This window comes from Anomaloglossus baeobatrachus, chromosome 11 (genome assembly GCF_048569485.1).
Source record: "Anomaloglossus baeobatrachus isolate aAnoBae1 chromosome 11, aAnoBae1.hap1, whole genome shotgun sequence".
NCBI lineage: Eukaryota > Metazoa > Chordata > Amphibia > Anura > Aromobatidae > Anomaloglossus > Anomaloglossus baeobatrachus.
Window position 1 is genome coordinate 75,119,734 of NC_134363.1, and position 21,617 is coordinate 75,141,350.

The window sequence follows — 21,617 nt, forward strand, 5'->3', positions numbered from 1 at the left end:
GAGGGACGCGAGGAGTTCCTATGGATGACCGCGGCGGTTCGGGCCTACGAGGAGAGAGCCGCGCACCGAGTGCCAGATCGGGCGGTGACAACTCAGACCCCGATGCTGCCAACGATGGGTGAGTCGAGTGATGCCCCGGCTAGCGCAAGTGCCCCGACCCCTACTGCCACGCCCGCGGTCCCTGAAGAGGCGCCCGGCGCGGCGACGCTGAGCCAGGCCGCAGCCACGCCAGGTGCGGCCCGCCAAGACCCGGCCGCCGCAGCGATGCCCTGCTCGGCCCGCCAAGCCCCGGCCGCCGCAGCGATGCCCTGCTCGGCCCGCCAAGCCCCGGCCGCCGCAGCGATGCCCTGCTCGGCCCACCAAGACCCGGTCCCTGCAGCGATGCCCAGCCCAGCCTGCACAGACCCCATCGCAGCCGCGACGCCGATCCAGGCCGCCGCCATGCCAGGCGCGGCCCGCCAAGACCAGGCCGCCGCCATACAGGGCGCGGCCCGCCAAGACCAGGCCGCCGCCATGCCAGGCGCGGCCCGCCAAGACCAGGCCGCCGCCATGCCAGGCGCGGCCCGCCAAGACAAGGCTGACGTACCATTTACCCCGGCCTGCAAGGCCAGAGCAGACAAGGCTCCCCAGGTTCAGGAAGTCCCTGCTAGGCAATCCCTGGTAGGTGAGGACTCCGCGTACTGGCAGCTAAAAGCCGACCTGGAAGCTAAGTTCCCACGGGAGATGGTGGAGCGGTACATGCTCCCTCCGCACACCCCGAAGAGTATCCCGACAGCTCCTGCAGCAACCACGGCAAAGAGTTCCCCACCTGGGCCGGCAGAAAGAAGTCCATCCCCAGCACTGCTACCCAAGGAGTGCCAAGAAGAACTAAGGGGGAGAGGAGGCCAGGAGGTTGAGGGGCTGACTCCAGAGCCATACCCAGAGCCAGAGATGCTGCCCTATTCTCGCTGGGATGAGGAAGACCTGACACCATCTGCAGAAGAAGAACTGCCCAAAAGCCTTACCTGGGAGTTTGTGAGCTGCACCCTACAGAATCCAGCCCGTAAGACACACCGCAACAGAACGCAACTATCCCCTGCACCGTCATCTCCAGAGCAGAGAGAAGTCACCGTCAGAGACCTGCAAGAAAAACGAGCCCTGAGAAGGTCCAAAGCCCAGGCCAGAGGACCCCTTTTCAGAGGAGTAGTGGAGGATTTTAATCTGAGAAGTGGATACGGATTCATTGTAGCACCTGGTATCAAAGAAGGGATATTTGTCAACAGAAGAGATGTGAGAGCTCATCTGCCTAGAGGACACCCTGGCAGAAATCTAAAGATGGGAGATTCAGTCCAGTTTACTATGCATCAAGGTGAAAGAGGATTGTATGCCCTGGACGTAACACAAAGTCCTAAAGAAAGAGAAGGAAGACAAAGCAGAGAAAAAGAACCTACGGATGAGACGACCACAGACGACGATAAAGAGCAGGAAAGCAGCAGGTGCCACCGCCATACAGGCTCAAGCCCTGGTAAAGAGGAGTAAAGTAAAGTAAAGTAAAGAAAGAAGTTATCAGTTAAAGTTTTGAAAAAGTTTGTTTTGCAACGTTCTCAAGTTCAAGCATGTGCCCACAAAAACTATTGTGAGAAAAACCATAAACCTTAAGGCTATGAACTGGCTATAGCCACAAACTCTCGCAGTGTAAATAGTTACACCAGAGGGCACCACCGCCACCAGAGTCAGCCTGTTTAGGGGCTTGGCTCGTCTGCAACCAGGAGGAGCCCGTCCGTATATAGGGCCTTGGCTCACCTGCAACCAGAGAGCACGCCTGTTTATGGGGCCTTGGCTCACCACCACAAAGAGGGTACCTGGTCAGCACCAACTGTGGAGGCCGCCTCTGCATCCTGCCAGAAGAGGCTGAAGGCGCGGATCCACCAGGCCAGGTATACCCTGAAGACCACCAGCCCATGAAAGCCGCCTCTACATCCTGCCAGAAGTGGCTGAAGTCGCGGCCAACGTGAAAGGGTTTTGGGTGGGTTAACGGACTTGTGGGTGGAGGGTGGTGATGTATGGTACCTGGTGCTTTTAAAAATGTTTTACATGTTTTAATGTTTTATGCATTTTAAAATGTTGTCTTGCAGCCCGAGGACGTGCTGGTGATAACTAAGGGGGAATGTGGCGCCCCTGACCTGGTCAGGCACCACTGAGTACTGCACCCATGCTGGGGACAGTACAATACAGGTAATCCAGAAGGCTGACTGGGGTGTGGTACACAGGCGCATAGTGATCAGGCCTCCCACATCACCAGAGGGGACCCTTGAGTAGCCAGAAGGAGTTAACTTTCAATTCCCAGCTGGGGGTGTGTTCAGGAGAGTCTGGTTGCTAGGTGGCGTAGGCAAGAACAGGAGAGGAGGGGCAGTGAGTCAGTTAGAGGAGAACTCCAGAGGGCTCAGTGAGGAGCAGACCTGTGGGGTTGATGCTGTCTAACAGCGCCCGCGCAGTGGCTACTGACGGGGGAGAACGGTCAACTAGGAGTGCTGCCTGAAAGCCAGCTTCAGCTAGAGAGAAAGCACGGAGTGGGAAGTAAGGAGACTGCTAGAGAGCACCAGGCCCAACCGGGCGGCAGATCCCGAAGCGAAGATAGATCCAGCTTTCTTCTGCTAAACCTGCCGGTGTGGGGCTCTCAAAGCCCACACCACAACACCACAAAAGCCGCAGCCACATAACCGCAGTGAGGGCCCATAGGTCAAAGGAGGCAAGAAGCTGGAGTGGCCTGGTCCGGGGAACAAGCAAACGGCAAACAAAAGGGGGAGAGAGGCTGCAGCATCTTCCCTGGGCGACCCCCATAGGGACTAAAAGTCGGGGTCACCCCAAACCACCAAGGGCTAAGGAAGGCGAGTCAGTAGTCACCCTCATAAAGTCAGCCTGAAGGATACCTGGTTCCCATCTGGTTCATCTCAGCTACGCCCGGGCTACTCACCCTGCCATCAAATGTGAGTAAAGCCCTTGAAAGACAATTCTGCCTGTGTGGAGTTATTCTGCGCCTTGTGGTACTACAAACCTACACCGGGCCCTGGGGCTTGCCTCACTCTCAGGAGGCTATTCCAACTAACTGCACACACCATCAGCCCCAGGCGTCCCCTAACCTGCAGTGGCGGTCCCCACTGACCGCAATACTGAGAGTGGCGTCACGATCAAAACTGAAGATTCCCTACCTGTGACCAGAACCAGCTGAGTGGAGTCCCTGAAGGTAATGCACCGACACAACACCTGTGGGGCTTCACAGTATCTTTAAGACTCTAACACAAATGAATCCCCACACCTCCGAGCCTGTCTGCTCCCTGACCCGGCGTACAGCGTCGCGCTGACGCTGCAGAGAGGTCACGGCAAAGGTAGCTCCTCCTCCTGCCATCTGTCAGCGTCAGTGTGTGCAGAGTGCCGCGGAGGACGGGAGACACAGGAGAGGCCGCCGGTGCTTGGAGCAGGTAAGCGCTCAGTGAGCCGAAGATGCAGGGAGAGGAGCTGCATAACATGGCAGCTATATGGAGAGAGGGGCCACATAAGATGGGAGCTATATGTGGCTATATTGGGAGAGGAGGCCATATAAGATGGGAGCTATATGTGGCTATATGGGGAGAGGAGGCCATATAAGATGGGAGCTATGTGTGGCTATATGGGGAGAGGCCACATAAAATGGGAGCTATATATGGGGAGAGGAGGCCATATAAGATGGGAGCTATATGGGGAGAGGGGCCACATAAAATGGGAGCTATATGGGGGAGGGGCCACATAAGATGGGAGCTATATGTGACTATATGGGGAGAGGAGGCCATATAAGATGGGAGCTATATGTGGCTATATGGGGAGAGGAGGCCATATAAGATGGGAGCTGTGTGTGGCTATATAGGGAGAGGCCACATAAAATGGGAGCTATATATGGGGAAAGGAGGCCATATAAGATGGGAGCTATATGGGGAGAGGGGCCACATAAAATGGGAGCTATATGGGGGAGGGGCCACATAAGATGGGAGCTATATGTGACTATATGAGGAGAGGAGGCCATATAAGATGGGAGCTATATGTGGCTATATGGGGAGAGGAGGCCATATAAGATGGGAGCTGTGTGTGGCTATATGGGGAGAGGCCACATAAAATGGGAGCTATATATGGGGAAAGGAGACCACATAAGATGGCAGCTATATGAGGAGAGGAGCCACATAAGATGGGAGCTATAATGTGGCTTTATGGGGAGAGGAGGCCATATAAGATGGGAGCTATATGTGATTTTATGGGGAGCGGAGGCCATATAAGAAAGGAGCTATTTGTGGCTATATGGGGAGAGGCCACATAAGATGGCAGCTAAATGGGGAAAGGAGACCACATAAGATGGTAGCTATATGGGGAGAGGAGCCGCATAAGATGGGAGCTATATGGGAAAAGGAGCCATATGGGACAGGATCAGCAGGGCAAAAGGAGCGCATGGGATGAGATCTGCTGGGGAAAGAGGCCATTATAGGATGGGATCTGCAGGGGGAAAGGGGCCATAATGGGATGGGATCTGCAGGGGAAAGGGGCCATAATGGGATGGGATCTGCAGGGGGAAAGGGGCCATAATGAGATGGGATCTGCTGGGGAAAGAGGCCATAATGGGATGGGATCTGCAAGGGAAAGAGGCCATTAAGGGATGGGATCTGCAAGGGAAAGAGGCCATAATGGGATGGGATCTGCAGAGGAAATGAGCCCCATGGGATGAGATCTGTATGGGGAAGATCGTCCGTTCCAATTTTAGCAGGGCTCCTTTAGTAATAATTTTTAAAAACTGTAGAAAAACCGTTTAATACAATATGACTGACAGTGACTGGAACAACTGGTGCTGGAAAGGAGAGTGAAGGTATAGGAGGGTAAGAAGGGGAAGGAGATTTTACTTTAAATTACTTGTATTTTTTGGTTGAGGAAAGTGCATGTAAATGGGTGTGGCTAACAAAATGGGTGTGGTTACTCAATGGGCGTGGTTTTCAAGTGGGTGGGGTTTACAGAGAACCTGTTGTTAAAAATTTGAATCCCACCCCTGCATGCAGCGTCACAGCGACGTCACACGGCAGCTATCCAATGGCAGAGGAGGGGCGGAGATGAGCGGCCGGAACATGCCGCCCACCTCCTTCCTTCCTCATTGCCGGTTGATGCAGCTGTTCGTCGCTCCTGCGGTGTCACACATAGCGATGTGTGATTGTAACGCCTGCCTGGATCCACAGACTCAGGCTGTAATGGGGAGGCTAGAGGGAAGCCACTCACCAAGCAGGACCCCCAGAACCCTGTAACCCTTTAACCCCTATACAGGGATTTGGAATTACACAGGGCCCTGGTGATTACTACCTGTGGAAGGCTACAGTCCGATGAGAGTAGTAGTCAGGCAGGGTCAAACCAGGAATTGCGGAACAGGGACAGAATCGGCAGGCAATGACGCAGTCAGCAAACGTAGCAGAGGTCAAATCTGGATCGGGCAGCGAGGTACAAAAACAGTAGGCAGGAGGGTAGTCAGAAAACACGCAGAAGTCAGCACACAGGAATAACCAAACAGAATAGGACGTAACAGGAGCCAGGAAAATCAGAACTATCTCTGGCAGAGGTCAGCAGACAGGAGGGGGAATAAGAAGGGTGTGGTGTCTTCCCATTGGCTGTAGCTGAACACTGGCAACTTCAGCTGGAAGACACATGCCACCCACAGTCAGCCAGCAGTACTGCAGATCCCAAGATAACCCATCCCAGTGGATGATCGGAGCCTGCGTCCACCGGTGCTGCTGGCATCGACTCCTCTCCCATCACCAGCACCATCCACGGCAGGAACACGGCGTCGCCTGGCGATCGGAGCAGAAGTCGCTGGAGCAGACTCCGGCGGTGATGTAACAGTGATGCCGCAGAAACGAGGAACAACCTGCGGCAAGCCCCACCAACGATATTTGGTAAAGGAGTGATGTTTCAACGATCCACGATTTTTGACGTTTTTGCGATCGTTCAACGTCGCTCCTTGGTGTCACACGCTGCGATGTCGCTTAAGGCGCCGGATGTGTGTCACTAACAACGTTACCTGACGATATATCGTTAGCGATGTCGCAGCGTGTAAATGGCCCTATGACCTACATATGAATCATATGTTCACTAATTCATAATCATATACAGCCTTATCTGCCTTTTCATTGTAAGTAGTAGTATGTTCTTTATCACCATCTTGTGGTCACTTTTCAGACTACTGTGTTGCTTATTGGTTAAACATTGGGTGCTATATTATTTTAATGAATACTAATAAAGAAAATTGGTTTTATTAGGTTTTTGCGAATCACATATTATTAATTAGGCCATCTGTATTATTGATTGGAAGTTTTCCCAAACACATATCAAAACATGAAAGTTCAAGATTGGTGGACCGGTTGGAATTCCCATTGTTGGATAGACGATAGATGCCAATTCTTCTTCATGCAAGGGTGTATTCATTATTGGAAACACAGCTACAAACATGTCAGCACTTCCACAAGCAATAAAACAATGATGATGTTCCCACGGATGGAAAAAATGGTTAATCTAACCATGGCACAGAACAAATTGGCAAAAATAAAAATAAAGAAATTAAAAGGATAAAAACAAAACAATAATATATCAGATAATGAGAATGGTTACAAGAATAAAACAAAGCTTACATTTTTTGGAGACCCAGGGGATGTTTTCAGTAAAAAGTAGAATGATATGTTTTACCATTAAGCTCTATCCTGGTCTCATGTGTCACAAGACGCTTTCCCACAAGGATTTTGGCTTACTCACTTACATTTTGGCAAACTGCAGTCTATCTTTTTTATGTCTCTGTGTCAGCAGTGGGGTCTTCTTGGGTCTCCTGCCATAGCGTTTCATTTCAATCAACTGTCAACAGATAGTTCGTGCTGACACTGATGCCCCCTGAGCCTGCAGGAGTGCTTGAATTTCTTTGGCACTTGATTGGGGCTGCTTATCCACCATCCAGACTATACTTTGCAACCTTTCATCAATTTTTTCTGCTGTTCACATCCAGTGAGATTAGCTACAGTGCCATGGGCTGTAAACTTTTTGATTATATTGCACACCATGGACAAAGGAACATGAAGATCTCTGGAGATGAACATGTAATTTTGAGATTGTTCATGTTCAGTGTGACACACACACAAAATGCAAAGATTAGGTCAACTTCTCCCCTTTTTATCTGGTTTCAGGTGCGATTTTCATATTGCCCACACCTGTTGCTTGGAATTTCAATGAGCGTTGCTGCGTACGTTTGAATGAGCACCATATGTTTGAAACAAAGTTATTGACCCACAATTTTAGATAGGTGCTTTCTATTTTGTCCTCCCATTTTTGGAGTTTAGTGTGAAATGATGTGCAATTTTTTCTGTGGTTTTTTTTTGTGTTGTTCCAATACTCACAAATGAAATATACATGTGTATAACAAATGTGTAATTGCAATAATTTTCAGGGAGAAATACTTCATTTTCTGGAACAATTTCAGGGGTGCCAACACTTTTGACCATGACTGTATGTATAGAGCCTTAGCTAACTTTAAACCTGACTCCATATTCCTACAATATATTGTGGTGTTAGCAGTGTTTGGGCATCAAGCCTTTTGCCCCTTTAACAGGAATCTGTCAGCAGGTGTTTGCTACCTCATTTGTGAGCAGCATGATGTTCACAAAGAGACCCTGAATCCAAGGATATATCTACTACTTAATTTGTGCATAAATTGTGACACAGAGTTTTTAAAAGAAGCATGTAGCAGAACTCAGAAAGCTAACCCCGCCCACACCACAGCTAGTTGCTAATCAGTGATGGTAGTGTGATTGAACCAGATCCCATGCGGGACCAAGTCCAAGCAGTAATAATCTACTGCTGCTAAAACATGTATTGTATTGAAGTTGGTGGCTTAGCCCCTACCTCACACTGCCCTCAGATTACACAGCAAAAACCTGCTGACAGATTCCCTTTAACTTTAGCAGACAGATTACTTAAAATCCAATTGGTCTTGTGGAATGTTTTTTTAACAGTGCTGTCGGATTTTTTTCCAACCCTCTCTAGACCAATGATTCTGGCCTACATTTTTTATTTGTACTGAGAATCCTGCTGATTAATTATGCATACTAGTTGGGTTATTTCCTTCTGGGAATCAAAGGAAAAGGTATTAGAAATATTAATTTCTGCCTTTGTATCATTTTTACGTTTGATTTGACATAAGTTACATACCTTAGCTTTGGATGTAAAGAAAGACTTTGCAAAAATATGAAATGGTAAGTGGGAAGTAAGAACCCTAGGAGGAACCACATCCTTGATCTGTGATTGTCCTTCTATGGTTTCATACCATGGAGATCGTAGCCAGATAGGAACAGAATTGCACCAGGTAGGATCCCCTTTGTTCCTCAGTAAACTTAAAATCTCTATCATCCAGTTTGTACCTGTGGGGACAAACGTCATATTTATATTACTGTTTTTTATTATTCACTGCATGGCTAAAGGCCGCTTTACACGCAGCAACATCGCTAAAGCGATGTCGTTGGGGTCACGGAATTCGTGACACACATCCGGCCCCTTTAGCAATGTCGTTGCGTGTGAAACCTACGAGCGATTGAAAAAGATCGCAAAATCGTGCAAAATCGTTAATCGTTGACATGCTCCCCTATTCCCAATTATCGTTGCTGCTGCAGGTACGATGTTGTTCGTCGTTCCTGCAGCAGCACACATCACTATGTGTGACACCGCAGGAACGAGGAACATCACCTTACCTGCGGCCACCGGCAATGAGGAAGGAAGGAGGTGGGCGGGATGTTCGTCCCGCTCATCTCCGCCCCTCCGCTTCTATTGGGCGCCCACTAAAGGGGGCTTTACACGCTACGATATCGTTAATGTTTTATCGTCGGGGTCACGTTGTTAGTGACGCACATCCGGCGTCATTAACGATATCGCAGCGTGTGACACTTACCAGCGACCTTAAGCGACCTCAAAAATGGTGAAAATCGTTCACCATGGAGAGGTCGTCCCAAACTCAAAAATCGGTAAGGGTTGTTTTTCGACATTTTTTTGTGACACCGCAGGAGCGAGGAACCTCACCTTACCTGCTGCCGGCCACAATACGGAAGGAAGAGGTGGGCGGGATGTTTACATCACGCTCAGCTCCGCCTCTCCGCTTTGATTGGTCGGCCGCTTAGTGACGTCGCGGTGATGTCACTGTGATGCCGAACGTCCCTCCCCCTTGAGGGAGGGATTGTTCGGCAGTCACAGCGACGACGACGACCAGGTAAGTGCGTGTGACGCTGCCGTAGCGATAATGTTCGCTACGGCAGCGATCACAAACAATCACATGCACGATAGGGGCGGGTGCTTTCGCGCTCGATATCGCTAGAAATTGCTAGCGATATCGTAGCGTGTAAAGCCACCTTTAGTGACGTCGCTGTGACGCCGAACGAACTGCCCCCATAGAAAGGAGGCGGTTCGCCGGTCACAGCGACGTCGATAGGCAAGTAAGTCCGTGTGACGGGTGTTAGCGATGTTGTTCGGCTGTGTGCCACGGGGAGCAATTTGCCCGTGACGCACAATCGATGAGGGCGGGTACGCACGCTAGCGATCTCGCTAGCGAGATTGCAGCGTGTAAAGCGGCCTTAAGTATAACCTGAGCTTAATGGTCCCTGCCAGTTAGTGAAGAAGTGGAAATGTTAAGGCTATGTGCCCATGCTGTGGAAAATGCGCTGATTTTGCCGCGGATTTCTCGCAGAAAAGCCGCAGATTTTCCAGAAATCTGCAGCACAGCTACTCCCCAGCCATTTCTATGGCATTTGGGAAATGCTGTGCCCACACTGCGGATTTTTCCGCAGCGGAAATCGTGCGGATTTTCGTGCGGAAAAATCTGCAGCATGTCAATTATTGTTGCGGATTTCTCTGCAGGGTCCCATATACTTACCTGCTTCACCAGAGTCACTTTCTCCGTCCGGTGTACTGGAGCGCGGTGAATCCAGGTACAGGAAGGAAGAGGTGGGCGGAGCCTGCACGAGCTCCGGTCATGTGACAGCCGAGCTAGTTCAGGCCCGCCCACCTTCTCCTGCAGACGCTGAGAGAGTGATCCGGCTGCCGGAAAGCGAGGTGCTGCATGATGGAGGTAAGATCAGTGCAGCACTTGTTCTGCATTGAGGATGCAGTGCCGAAGCCATGGTACTGTATCCTCAATGCAGAATGCCCGCACCATATCCTCAGGACATTCCGCAGGACATTCCGCAGCACGGAAACAGACAAAAGTTGTGGTGCTGTTTCCTGGGAGCATCTGCGGAATGTCCTGCGGATATATCCGCAGGACACTGTCCCCGTGGGCACATAGCCTAATAGTTAGTTCACGTAGACAACCTATTGCCTGATCCTATATTATAGACTATTGGGCATGTATAATGGGGGTTTCTAAACTTTATGTGGCTTGAGGACCCTTGATGTGTGGCTTGCTTGGTGCATCAGGTCTACCAAACACCTATGAAGAGCAGATCTCCAGATGGTGAAGTTCGTGTGTAGTCCTGCTGTTCTAGACTTATATGCTCCTCCTGAATTATGGCTTTTGCATTTCCCTGGGGTTTGTTTGTATGTTTCCATTACCAAAATTCTCTTCTGTTTCATTTGGGAATTGGAGGGGTTAGGCTGGGTCCACACGGGCATTACTGCAATCCCCTTGCATGACACTCGGCTCACGCTGGCAGTACAGCAGAGCCGATTGTCATGCGAGTGTCCCTGCGACTGAGGTCCATTCGTGCGAACGGACCTCAACTGCGGGGGGTGGGCAGGTGTCGCAGGCGGAGGGGCGCGCTCACCACACTCAAGCAGCGCTCCTCGTCCACAAGTGAAAAGGGGGTGGTTTGTTTTGGGAGATAGTTTGTGACGCTACACACGGGTCGTAGTGATTATGGGCACCACCGCTGCTGGTGACGGGGATCCCGGGAGAGATGGTAGGGAGCAGCTAGGATGTTGTCCCCTCCGTGGGTAGGGGTTGGTGATCCCAGGGCCCGGATGGTGATACGGGGAGGCTGCATGGCTGGGGTGCAGGGTTGCAGGGGCAGAGCGGCGCGGTGCCGGATGGCACTGGTGTACTCACTCAGGCAGTCAATGACAGAGTCTCTGGTAAACCAAACGGCTGGATGGACAGGTCCCGCAGCCGGCTGCAGTGTTTTGTGCTCTCCCCGGACAGTGTGATGGTGGCTGCCTTTCCCTGCACCTTGTTAGAATGTTCTGACTCCTGTGGTTGCCCACCGGTAGTCCGCTCCCCGGTGTATTGGTACCGGAGGAGCTCGTTTTGCCCGCAGGCGCTGACCCTTGGATCTCTAGCCTATGGCGGTGGCTGTATATCCTCACGGTGTGGACTGTTGCCTTCTGTCGGGTCTTGGCTGTTGGGAAACCCCTGGGGTTCCTGTCACACTTGGATTTGACTGTTGTCGGCGGCTCCAAGCCTAGTCGGGGTCCGATGGCCCTGCCCGTGTGCTTAGCTTTACTCCGCTCCCCGGTTCGGTACCGGCGGGCCAAAGCCCGACCCCGGTTCTACGGCTCTGCAGAGTTCCACTAACTCCTGCAGACAGCCACCACCGTCTGCCAACCTTGCTGTTTGTGTCTGGGCCCCTACCCTGACACCGACAGTTTCTACTCCTCACACTTTCACCTCCAAAACGAATCTGACACTTTTCCCGCCTCCAGGCCGGTGAACTCCTCGGTGGGTGGGGCCAACTGCCTGGCTCCGCCCCACCTGGTGTGGACATCAGACCCTGGAGGGAGGCAACAAGGGTTTTTGTCTGACTGGTGTTACTATCCAGGGGAGGGGGTGTGTGTGTTGTTATGTCTGTGACTACCTGGCTAGTCCAGGGTGTCACATTGGCTCTGAGGAGGGGCGGGCTGGCGCTGTGGAGGGGTGGGCCGGCGCAGCGGAGGGGAGGGAGGGATTTATCTCCCTCTCTCCTCCGTAGCTGGCTATTGCCAATCTCGCACTGCACTCGCGGTACACCAGTGTACCACGAGTGCAGTGCGATTTTTTTCTCGCCCCATTGACTTGAATGGGTGCGAGAGAAACAAGACTCACATTACAATCACAGCATGCTGCGATTGTTTTCTCGGTCCTATTAGGACTGAGAAAATAATTGCTCACGTGCGCTGACACACAGGCTAATATTGGTCCGAGTGGAATGCAATTTTTTTATCGCACTCCACTCGCACCGTTTTTCTCGCCGCGTGGCTTAGGCCTTACACTTATTCCATAAGTCTTTTTAGGTTTCTTTCAGTTTCCCCTGTCTTCCCTTTATGACTGTGAACTAGAGATGAGCGAACCGGTCGCGGTTCGGCTCGGGTTCGGTTCGCCGAACGGAGGTCTTGTTCGAGTTCGGCTCGGCGAACCACTCGAACCGCATAGGAAACAATGGGAGGCAATCACAAACACATAAAAACACCTAGAAAACACCCTCAAAGGTGTCCAAAAGGTGACAAACAACTCACAACACAACACAAACACATGGGAAAGTGACAAGGACATATACTCATGCGAACACAAAAGAGCTGGACAAGGAAAAAGAGGAGGAGACGCAGATATAGGCATGGCATGCCCTTCTAAAATCATGTAAAACACCGCAAGGTTACTCCAAGCGGAGTCTCCCTTTTTTCCAAAAATTGGGCCACACACACACTCACCCCTTCAATGGCAGCACTTGTGCCCCAGTTGTACACTTCACAGCTAGATTTGCATCAAGCACATTCAAAAATACGCCATCCTTAACCGTCCACAGGATGACACCGGGGTAGGTAGCTAAGTCTTTCCTGATCCCAGCTCTGTTCATCTTGGCTCCTTTTAAAAAACACAGCAAGCAAGGGTTACTCCAAGCGGAGTCTCCCTTTTTTCCAAAAATTGGGCCACACACACACCCACCCCTTCAGTGGCAGCACTTGTGCCCCAGTTGTACACTTCACAGCTAGATTTGAATCAAGCACATTCAAAATCCACCAGCATTTACTCTCCCCAGGATGACACAGGGGTAGTAAATTCCTTGTGGATCCATGACTTGTTTATTTTGATGAACGTCAGTCTGTCCACATTGTCACTGGACAGACGCGTGCGCTTATCTGTCAGCACACACCCAGCAGCACTGAAGACACGTTCAGAGACAACGCTGGCAGCTGGACACGACAAAATCTCCAAGGTGTAAGTGGAGAGCTCTAGCCATTTTTCAAGATTTGAAGCCCAAAATGAGCAAGGCTCCATTTGCAAAGTAATGGCATCGATGTTCATTTGGAGATACTCCTGTATCATCCTCTCCAGCCGTTGACTATGTGTCAGACTTGTTGTCTCTGGTGGCCTTGCAAAGGAGGGTCTAAAGAATTATGAAAAGATTCAATAAAATTGCTGTTACCAGCACCAGATACAACTGGGAGATTCACTCCCTGCACCACGGTTGTTTGGTGGAAAAGCCGAGCTAAGATTACGTAACAGCTTCTGCTGATACTCCTGCATACGTGCGTCCCTTTCTATGGCTGGAATTATGTCACAAAATTTGGACTTGTACCGGGGATCTAATAGTGTGGCAAGCCAGTAGTCATCATCACTTCTAATTTTGACAATACGAGGGTCATGTTGGGGGTAGTGCAGCAAGAAGGCGCTCATGTGTCTTGAGCAGCTATGCGGACCAAGTCCACGCTGTGTTTGTGGCATAGAGGTGCTAACCGTTCTTTCTTCCTCTGACATCTCCCCCCAACCTCTTTCAACAGAAATTTGACCAAGGTCTCCCTCATCCGCTGAGTCTTCCATGTCCATGGACAGTTCGTCCTCCACTTCTTCATGTTCTCCTGCATCTTCCTCAACATTTCGCCTGCTACTATGCGCCCTTGTTGATCCCTGTCCCCCATGGTCCCATGCCTGCCGCATTGGTGATGATGAACGTCTGGACCTTGGTGATGTTGTTGAGTCTTGTGCATATGAATCCCCCTGTAGTTCCTCCCCTTCCTGTTGTCCCACCCCCTGACTCCGAATAGTGTTTAGCGTGTGCTCCAGCATGTAAATGACTGGAATTGTCATGCTGATAATGGCATTGTCAGCGCTAAACATATTCGTCGCCATGTCGAAACTGTGCAGAAGGGTGAATAGGTCCTTGATCTGAGACCACTCCATCAGGGTGATCTGCCCCACCTCTGCATCTCGTTGGCCCAGGCTATACGTCATGACGTATTGCACCAGAGCTCGACGGTGCTGCCACAGTCGCTGTAACATGTGGAGAGTCGAATTCCAGCGTGTCGGCACATCGCATTTCAGGCGATGAACCGGCAGGCTGAAAGACTTCTGGAGCAAGTCGCTCAGCAGCGGTGGTTGAAGGGCGGAAGTGAGCAGACAGTTTTCGTGCCCTGTTCAGAAGGCCATCTAGGCCAGGATAGTGTGTTAAAAATTGCTGGACAACAAGGTTCAACATGTAAGCCATACAAGGCACGTGTGTCACCTTGCCCAGGCGAAGGGCTGCACCCAGGTTTGCAGCATTGTCGCACACGGCCTTACCAGGCTGCAGGTTGAGTGGTGACAACCATTTATTAAACTCAGTCTCCAGTGCTGCCCACAACTCAGCCGCTGTGTGACTTTTATTTCCAAAACATTTCAAGCTAAAGACCGCCTGATGCCGTTGCGCTCTGCTGCCAGCATAGTAATGAGGGGTGCGTGATTCGTTCTGCGTAGTTAGAACGCTGGTGGCCTGACCAGGCAGGCTTGGGGCAGAGGTGGAGGACCCAGAGGAGGTGGAGGAGGCAGAAGCAGTGGCGGAACTTGGACAGACAGAGGATTGACACACAAGTCGTGGGGACGGCAAGACTTGTGCAGCAGACCCTTCACCATCTATCACCATAGTTACCCAGTGCCCAGTCAGCGACATGTAACATCCCTGTCCATGTTTACTGGTCCAAGTATCGGTGGTGAAATGCACCCGTTCACACACGGAGTTTCTCAAGGAAGCGGTGATGTTGTGTGCGACATGCTGGTGTAGCGCAGGCACACCTTTCTTAGAGAAGTAGTGGCGACTGGGCATCTGGTACTGGGGCACAGCGACAGACATAAGGTCTCTAAAATCCTGTGTGTCCACCAGACGGAAAGGCAGCATTTCGGTAGCCAAGAGTTTACAGAGGGATAAAGTCAACCTCTTAGCTTTGTCATGGGTCGCAGGAAATGGCCTTTTATTTGTCCACATCTGAGGGACAGAGATCTGGCTGCTGTTTGTAGACGGTGTTGAGTAGGGTGTCCCTGGAAAAATGCAGGTTTGTGAGGAAAGTGCAGGCATAGACATGATGTTGAAAAAACAAAAACCCAGCACTAAATGTGCACTTCAGCACTAAAAATTCCAAACTGTACTTGAACTTGAACTAGGTTGAACTAGATGGACCTAGGTCTTTTTTCAACCTAAGTAACTATGTAACTATGTACTTATTATAAAAATTTTGAGATTTTTGGCAAAAAATTGCAATTTCTTGAGCTTCCTCGCCACGTCACGGCAAATCTCATTTGAGGCAGTCCTACACTAAAATATTTTTATAAAATGTGCCATACGGCCTCACATATGAATAGTAGAACTGCTCTTAGCAGCACTCACCTGGTCTATTTCAATCCCGTACCCATGACTGAGTCATGGCTGTGGGCGGGACAGGTCCAAGCAAATGCTGCATGAAGTAAATAGCCTGTGGACAAGGCCTGATGACTTAATGTGAACAGTCACCAACCGCCAAAATCTAGACAGATGGAATACATCCCAAATTGGGGTGCATAGCAAGGTGGAGGCCTATTCATATGTGAGGCCGTATGGCACATTTTATAAAAATATTTTAGTGTAGGACTGCCTCAAATGAGATTTGCCGTGACGTGGCGAGGCAGCTCAAGAAATTGCAATTTTTTTGCCAAAAATCTCAAAATTTTTATAATAAGTACAGTTTGGAATTTTTAGTGCTGAAGTGCACATTTAGTGCAGGCTTTTTGTTTTTTCTTCGTAGACATGATGTTGCCTTCATCCAACGTTGGTGCTATCGATGTCTGAGAGAGCTGTACACACGCACTTGTTTCCCCTTCCAAACCAACTGACGACCTACCAAGCAAACTGCCTGTTGCGGTTACAGTGGTGGAAGTTGTGTGTGGAAAACCAGGTGTGGCAGCTGTCCCCACAGTCCTAGAAGATGAAGAGCGCGCGGATGCACTTGAAGGGGCAGGCGGTGGATGGTTCGCTCCGCTAGGCCACATTGCAGCACGGTGAGCTTCCCACTGGGACATATGATATTTATTCATGTGATGATTCATGGAAGAAGTTGTCAAAATGCTGAGGTTTTGCCCTCTACTAACAGAATCACGACAAATTTTACAGATCACATAATTTGGGCGATCTTTTGCTATGTCAAAAAAGGACCTGGCTAGGCAAGGCTTAGAGGGCATGCGACCTGCTGATCCACCCCGACTAGTGCTCAGAGGCACAGTGGTGGCTGAGGATGCAGTTGTAGACATGCTACCAGTACTCCGACTCTGTCCAGGAAGGCGCAAGGTAACTTCGTCGTCAGTTGCATCCTCCTCCACCGCCTCTGTTGACCTCCTCAAGTGCCTGACTACTGTGGGTTGACAGTAGGTGGGATCTAGAACTTCCTCATCAATTGTTGTGTTTGCACTCCCCTCACCCTCAGACCGACCCTCTTCTTGCCCTGACCGAATATTTAAGTTGTCATCCCAATCTGGTATCTGCGTCTCATCGTCATCAGTATGTTCCTCATTGTCTATTACAACAGGTGTTTCAGTTTGTGAATAAGGGTCAACATTATGCTCAGAAACTTGTTCATCACGGCCTGAATTTGAGTCACAAAGGTTCTGGGCATCACTGCAGACAATTTCCTGGTCTGTACTCACTGTAGCTTGGGAGCAGACCTCTGATTCCCAGGCTATAGTGTGACTGAACAGCTCTGAAGACTCAGCCATCTCAGTTCCACCATACTGTGCAGGGCGGATGGAGACTTCAGAGCTGGGAGAAAGCAAGTGTGATTGGGATGACAACTCAGAGGACTGGTGTTTTTTGGATGCGGTAGTTGAGGTGGCAGAGAGGGCACTTGTTGGACCACTTGACATCCATTCAAGCATTTTCTTTTTTTGGCCATCATCTACCTTTGTTCCAGTTGTTCGTGTCCATAAAAAAGGGAGCACATCGGATTGTCCATGGTAAGTAGTAGACATCTTACTTTTGCTGGAAGATGGTCTATCTTCAGCAGATGTTAATGGAGCTTTGCCACCTTCCCCATGGACAAACCCTTTTTTCCCTTTTCCAACACGCCTCTTCCCCTTTCCACCAGCATCTGTCATTTTGCCACTCATTTTGATTGCGACAAGATTGTGCACTTAAAATGTGGTAGTAAAAATTGAGAGGTGGTGTAGATTGCAGCGGTGGTCTATCTTTATTAACAGCAGAATAAACAACAATAACTATCACTGACAATGCAACTACGGCCCTTAAACTGGCAGCATAGTTTGCTAGTATAATGGCTTAGTAACAATGAGCTTGAGTGTGCAATGCAGTGGTGCTGCAAATAGCTTTGCACCAGTGGGACAATAATGGAAGTCCAACAGCCACTTTTAGGATGCCACTAAGTTTACTCAGTGTTTGCTAGTATAATGGCTTAGTAACAATGAGTTTGAGTGTGCAATGCAGAGGTGCTGCAAATAGATTTGCACTAGTGGGACACTAATGGAAGTCCAACAGCCACTTTTAGGATGCCACTAAGTTTACTCTGTGTTTGCTAGTATAATGGCTTAGTAACAATGAGCTTGAGTGTGCAAAGGGCAGGAGGGTACAGTGGCAGGGTTGTGGGTCAGTGTACAGGAAAGGAAGCCTCACTTTCTATCCCTCCTAATGGGGAAATGCAGCGAGGAAGTCCCTGAGCTTAGCTACACAGACGCTGTTATCTTCTGTAGCTGTTAAAATCTGTTTCCACGGACCTGACTGTCACCTATGGCTCTGAGCCTGCTGTTATTAGCCCTTACAAGGGCTAATAGAAACTTCTATCCCTATTCTGTATAGCGCTGTGTGTAGAGCGTACACAGCAGTATTGGAGACATGAGCTACGCCAGCGGTGACTGACACCCAGACACAGAAGAGATAATGGCGTCCGGACGGGCAGATACCCGTTTTTATAATGCAGGGACATGTGACATGGACATCCTATCACACATGCCGTTACTTCTCTGGCTAAAAGTCCACTTAGCTGTGTGTGTGTCTGGGATTGGCTGACATGCTGGCCCGCCCCACTACACGCGCGCGCTTATGGAAGGAAGACAAGGAAAAAAAAATTGCGATCGCCATTATCCCAGCAGCAGTGCTCTGAATGCGCTGTTCCCGCACACTATACACTATACGCTGAAATTTCATAATAGTGTGAGTCACAGAGTGACTTACACTATTACAGCAGAAAGCAGGCTAGTAATTAGCTTGGCTTTTTGCTGCTAGGACCGTTCTCGAACGTAACTAGAACTATCGAGCTTTAGCAAAAAGCTCGAGTTCTAGTTCGATCTAGAACAGCCCCCAAAATCACTCGAACCGCGAACTGGAGAACCACGAACCGCGAACCGCGCTCAACTCTACTGTGAACACATCTTTAGCCCTGTGTCTCATCCTCTGCCTATGTACATGTGACGCCCTGGCAAAACCATGTAGTCATAATTATGCCCCTGCACAACACCTTTCCCTATAGGTAACACACAGCTAAACACAAAACCCTAGTCACCCCCCCCCCCGGAGCAGACAGACACCAGTGGGCATGGCCAGGCGGTTGGTGCACGCCCACCCAGGGGTCTAGACAGCCCAGGGCGGGAAGACAGTCAGTCTGGACTTAAGCTTTGAAGTTCAAGTTGGAGAGGAGTGTGGTCTGGAGCTGTATGCAGCTCCGGCAGAGGCGAAAAACCCCAAATTGAACGGTACCAGGGTTGGAGCCCTGGTGCCATTGGCTAGGAGGCAGACGGTGGTCTCCATCGGCAGGAGATGGGAAGACAGCTCGGTGGAACCGAGGTGGACCGGGACAGGGTTGTAGCCCGCTGGTACCGACACGGGGAACCGACCCGGAAACCGTAGCACAAAGGGGGGTACTCGGACCCTGAAGCCAGAAACCGGAACCAACCGGACTGGTTAATTAAACAATTGGGGCCAGGATTATAGGTCCTGTCCCTCCCAAAGTCCCTCATAGAAGACAACAGCCCACCGATTCGGGATAAGAGGTCATCGCCAACGCCCATAGATCCCATGGGCCAGCGTCTGTGGGCACGGCTCCTTAGGTAACAGCCAGCGGGGAGCGGACTCCTGAAGTTCCAGACTTAGGCAGTCCACCTTTCACAAGAGTGCAGGAGGAAGATAGAGACCACCAGACGGGTGGGGGACCAGAATGCAGCCAGCTGCGGGCACCGACCACCATCACCTTGGTTTACCGGAGATTCGTGTGTTTTACTAATAGTGAGTACACCAGCACCCTCTGCGGTTGCTATTCCCCTACGCCAAAACCCAACGGGTCCCGGGGCCACCATCCCTACCCATGGAGGGGTTAACAACTTGCTGCACAACATCTCTCCTGGGTGTCCCACAACAGCAGCGGTGGTGTCCCACCTCACCACACACCGTGGTTGGCGTCATGAACTTACTACGGCCTAGCCCATACATCTACATCCCCATTTATTTTCAGCGTGCCCGTCAGGCCCTCGGGTCCGGAGGACCTCGAGCCCCCCCCTTCCTGTAAGCCCGGACCCAAGCAGCGTTGGCTACTGGCGCGGGGCGGCACATATGTTGCGGGCGGAGGAGGGGACGCTGCGCTCTCCCTCTGCTGCTCGGGTCCGGCTGGCACTGCGGCCTGCTGCTGCCGCTAATCGGTGGCTCGAGCGATGGGCCGGATCCCGGGGACTCGAGCGGCGCTCCTCGCCCGTGAGTGAAAGGGGGTTGGTTCTGGGTGTGGGGATTGTTTATTGTCCGTAACGCCACCCACGGTTGTGGTGATTTGTTAGCACCACCGCTGCTCTGTATCGGGTTCCCGGGAAGGATGGTATGGAGCAGCCAGTTGTTGTGTTGCCCCTCCGTGGGTAGGGGTTGGTGATCCCGGGGCCCAGTGATGAGGTGGGAGATGCAGGGCTTGGTGGGCGCAGGGACGCGGGGGCAGCGCTGTGCCTTGCGGCACTGTGGTACTCACTCAGCCTGAGACGATGACACAGTTCTTGGTAAAACACACGGCTGGAAAGACGGTTCCCACGGACGGCTGCACTTGCTTTCCCCAGTAGGTGACGGTGATGTCCCTTTTCCTGCACCTGATGTTTCTGTGTTGGTAGCGATGGGTTCCCACCGGTAACCCACTCCCCGGCTTGGATATAGGCCGGAGGAGCCCTACTTTGCCCGCAGGCGCTGGCCCTGAGAAACTGGTGGCGGTGTCTCTCCTCAATGGTTGGACTGTTGCCTTCAATCGGGACTTGGTTGTTTGGAGACAGACGTCCCCTTCACTGACGGGGTCCGAGAGGCCCCTGCCCTGGTGCTGACTGTTCTTCGTATACTGCTCCAGACCGCCGGGCCACTACCCGTCCGCGGTCCTTCCAGCAACCTCCGAGCAGTCCCCCTTCAGACTGTCACCGCCGTCTGCTGACCTTGCTGACACTGTCCTGGCACACAGCCGGACCAACTTCAGGCTTTACTACTCTTTTCTGTTACTTCAGCTTTACTCTTTAGCTCCACTACCACTTCCTTCTACTTCACTCCCCTAAACTGCACTGCTCCTCAGACCCTAGTCTGGCTTCAACTGCCTGGTTCTTCCCGCCAGGCAGATTAGCCCAGGCAGGGCTCGAGTAAAGTTCAGTTTAGGAGGAGGAAGTGGAAGGAGTAAACAGCTAAGTGAAGTGAAGGAAGTAAAGTGGTAAAGGAGGAAAGCAAGAGTGGTGACAGGAAAGAAAGAGAGTGGAAAGCCTGAAATTGGTCCAGCTGTGTGCAGGACCGGGTCAGCAAGGTCAACAACGACGGTGACTGTCCAGAGGGGTGACTGTTCGGGAGTTCCTGGAAGGACCGCGGACGGGTAGTGACCCGGCGGTCTGGAGCAGCGTGCAAAGGACAGTCAGCACCAGGGCAGGGGCCTCGCGGACCCCGGCAAGGCTAGGAGTCGCCATAATTTGCCGAATCCGTCAGTGAAGGGGACGTCGATTCCCCAACAACCAAGTCCCGATTGAAGGCAACAGTCCAACCATTAAGGAGGAACACCGCCACCGCCAAGGCACCAGTTCCTCAGGGCCAGCGTCTGCGGGCAAAGTAGAGCTCCTCCGGTCCAGCTTGAAGCCGGGGAGCGGGTTACCGGTGGGAACCCATCGCTACCAACTTAGAAACATCAGGTGCAGGTCAGAGGGACATCACCGTTACCTACTGGGAGAGCAAGTGCAGCCGTCCGTGGGAACCGTCTTTCCAGCCGTGTGGTTTACCGTAAAACTGTGTCAACGTCTCAGGCTGAGTGAGTACCACAGTGCCGCAAGGCACAGCGCTGCCCCCGCGTCCCTGCTCCCACCAGGCCCTGCATCTCCCATCTCATCACCGGGCCCCGGGATCACCAACCCCTACCCACGGAGGGGC

General features: G+C 51.3%; 1 protein-coding gene across 1 annotated transcript in view; it reads right to left on the reverse strand.

The window, feature by feature from the left end:
- LOC142257277 (sulfotransferase 2B1-like) overlaps positions 1-8,472 on the reverse strand; it is a 260,489-nt gene extending 252,017 nt beyond the window's left edge. The window contains exon 1 of the mRNA XM_075329445.1: positions 8,230-8,472. Within this exon, the coding sequence (XP_075185560.1) occupies positions 8,230-8,457 (228 nt within the window). The 5' untranslated portion in view covers positions 8,458-8,472. The remainder of the gene's footprint in view (positions 1-8,229) is intronic.
- Between the last annotated feature and the right edge of the window lie 13,145 nt (positions 8,473-21,617).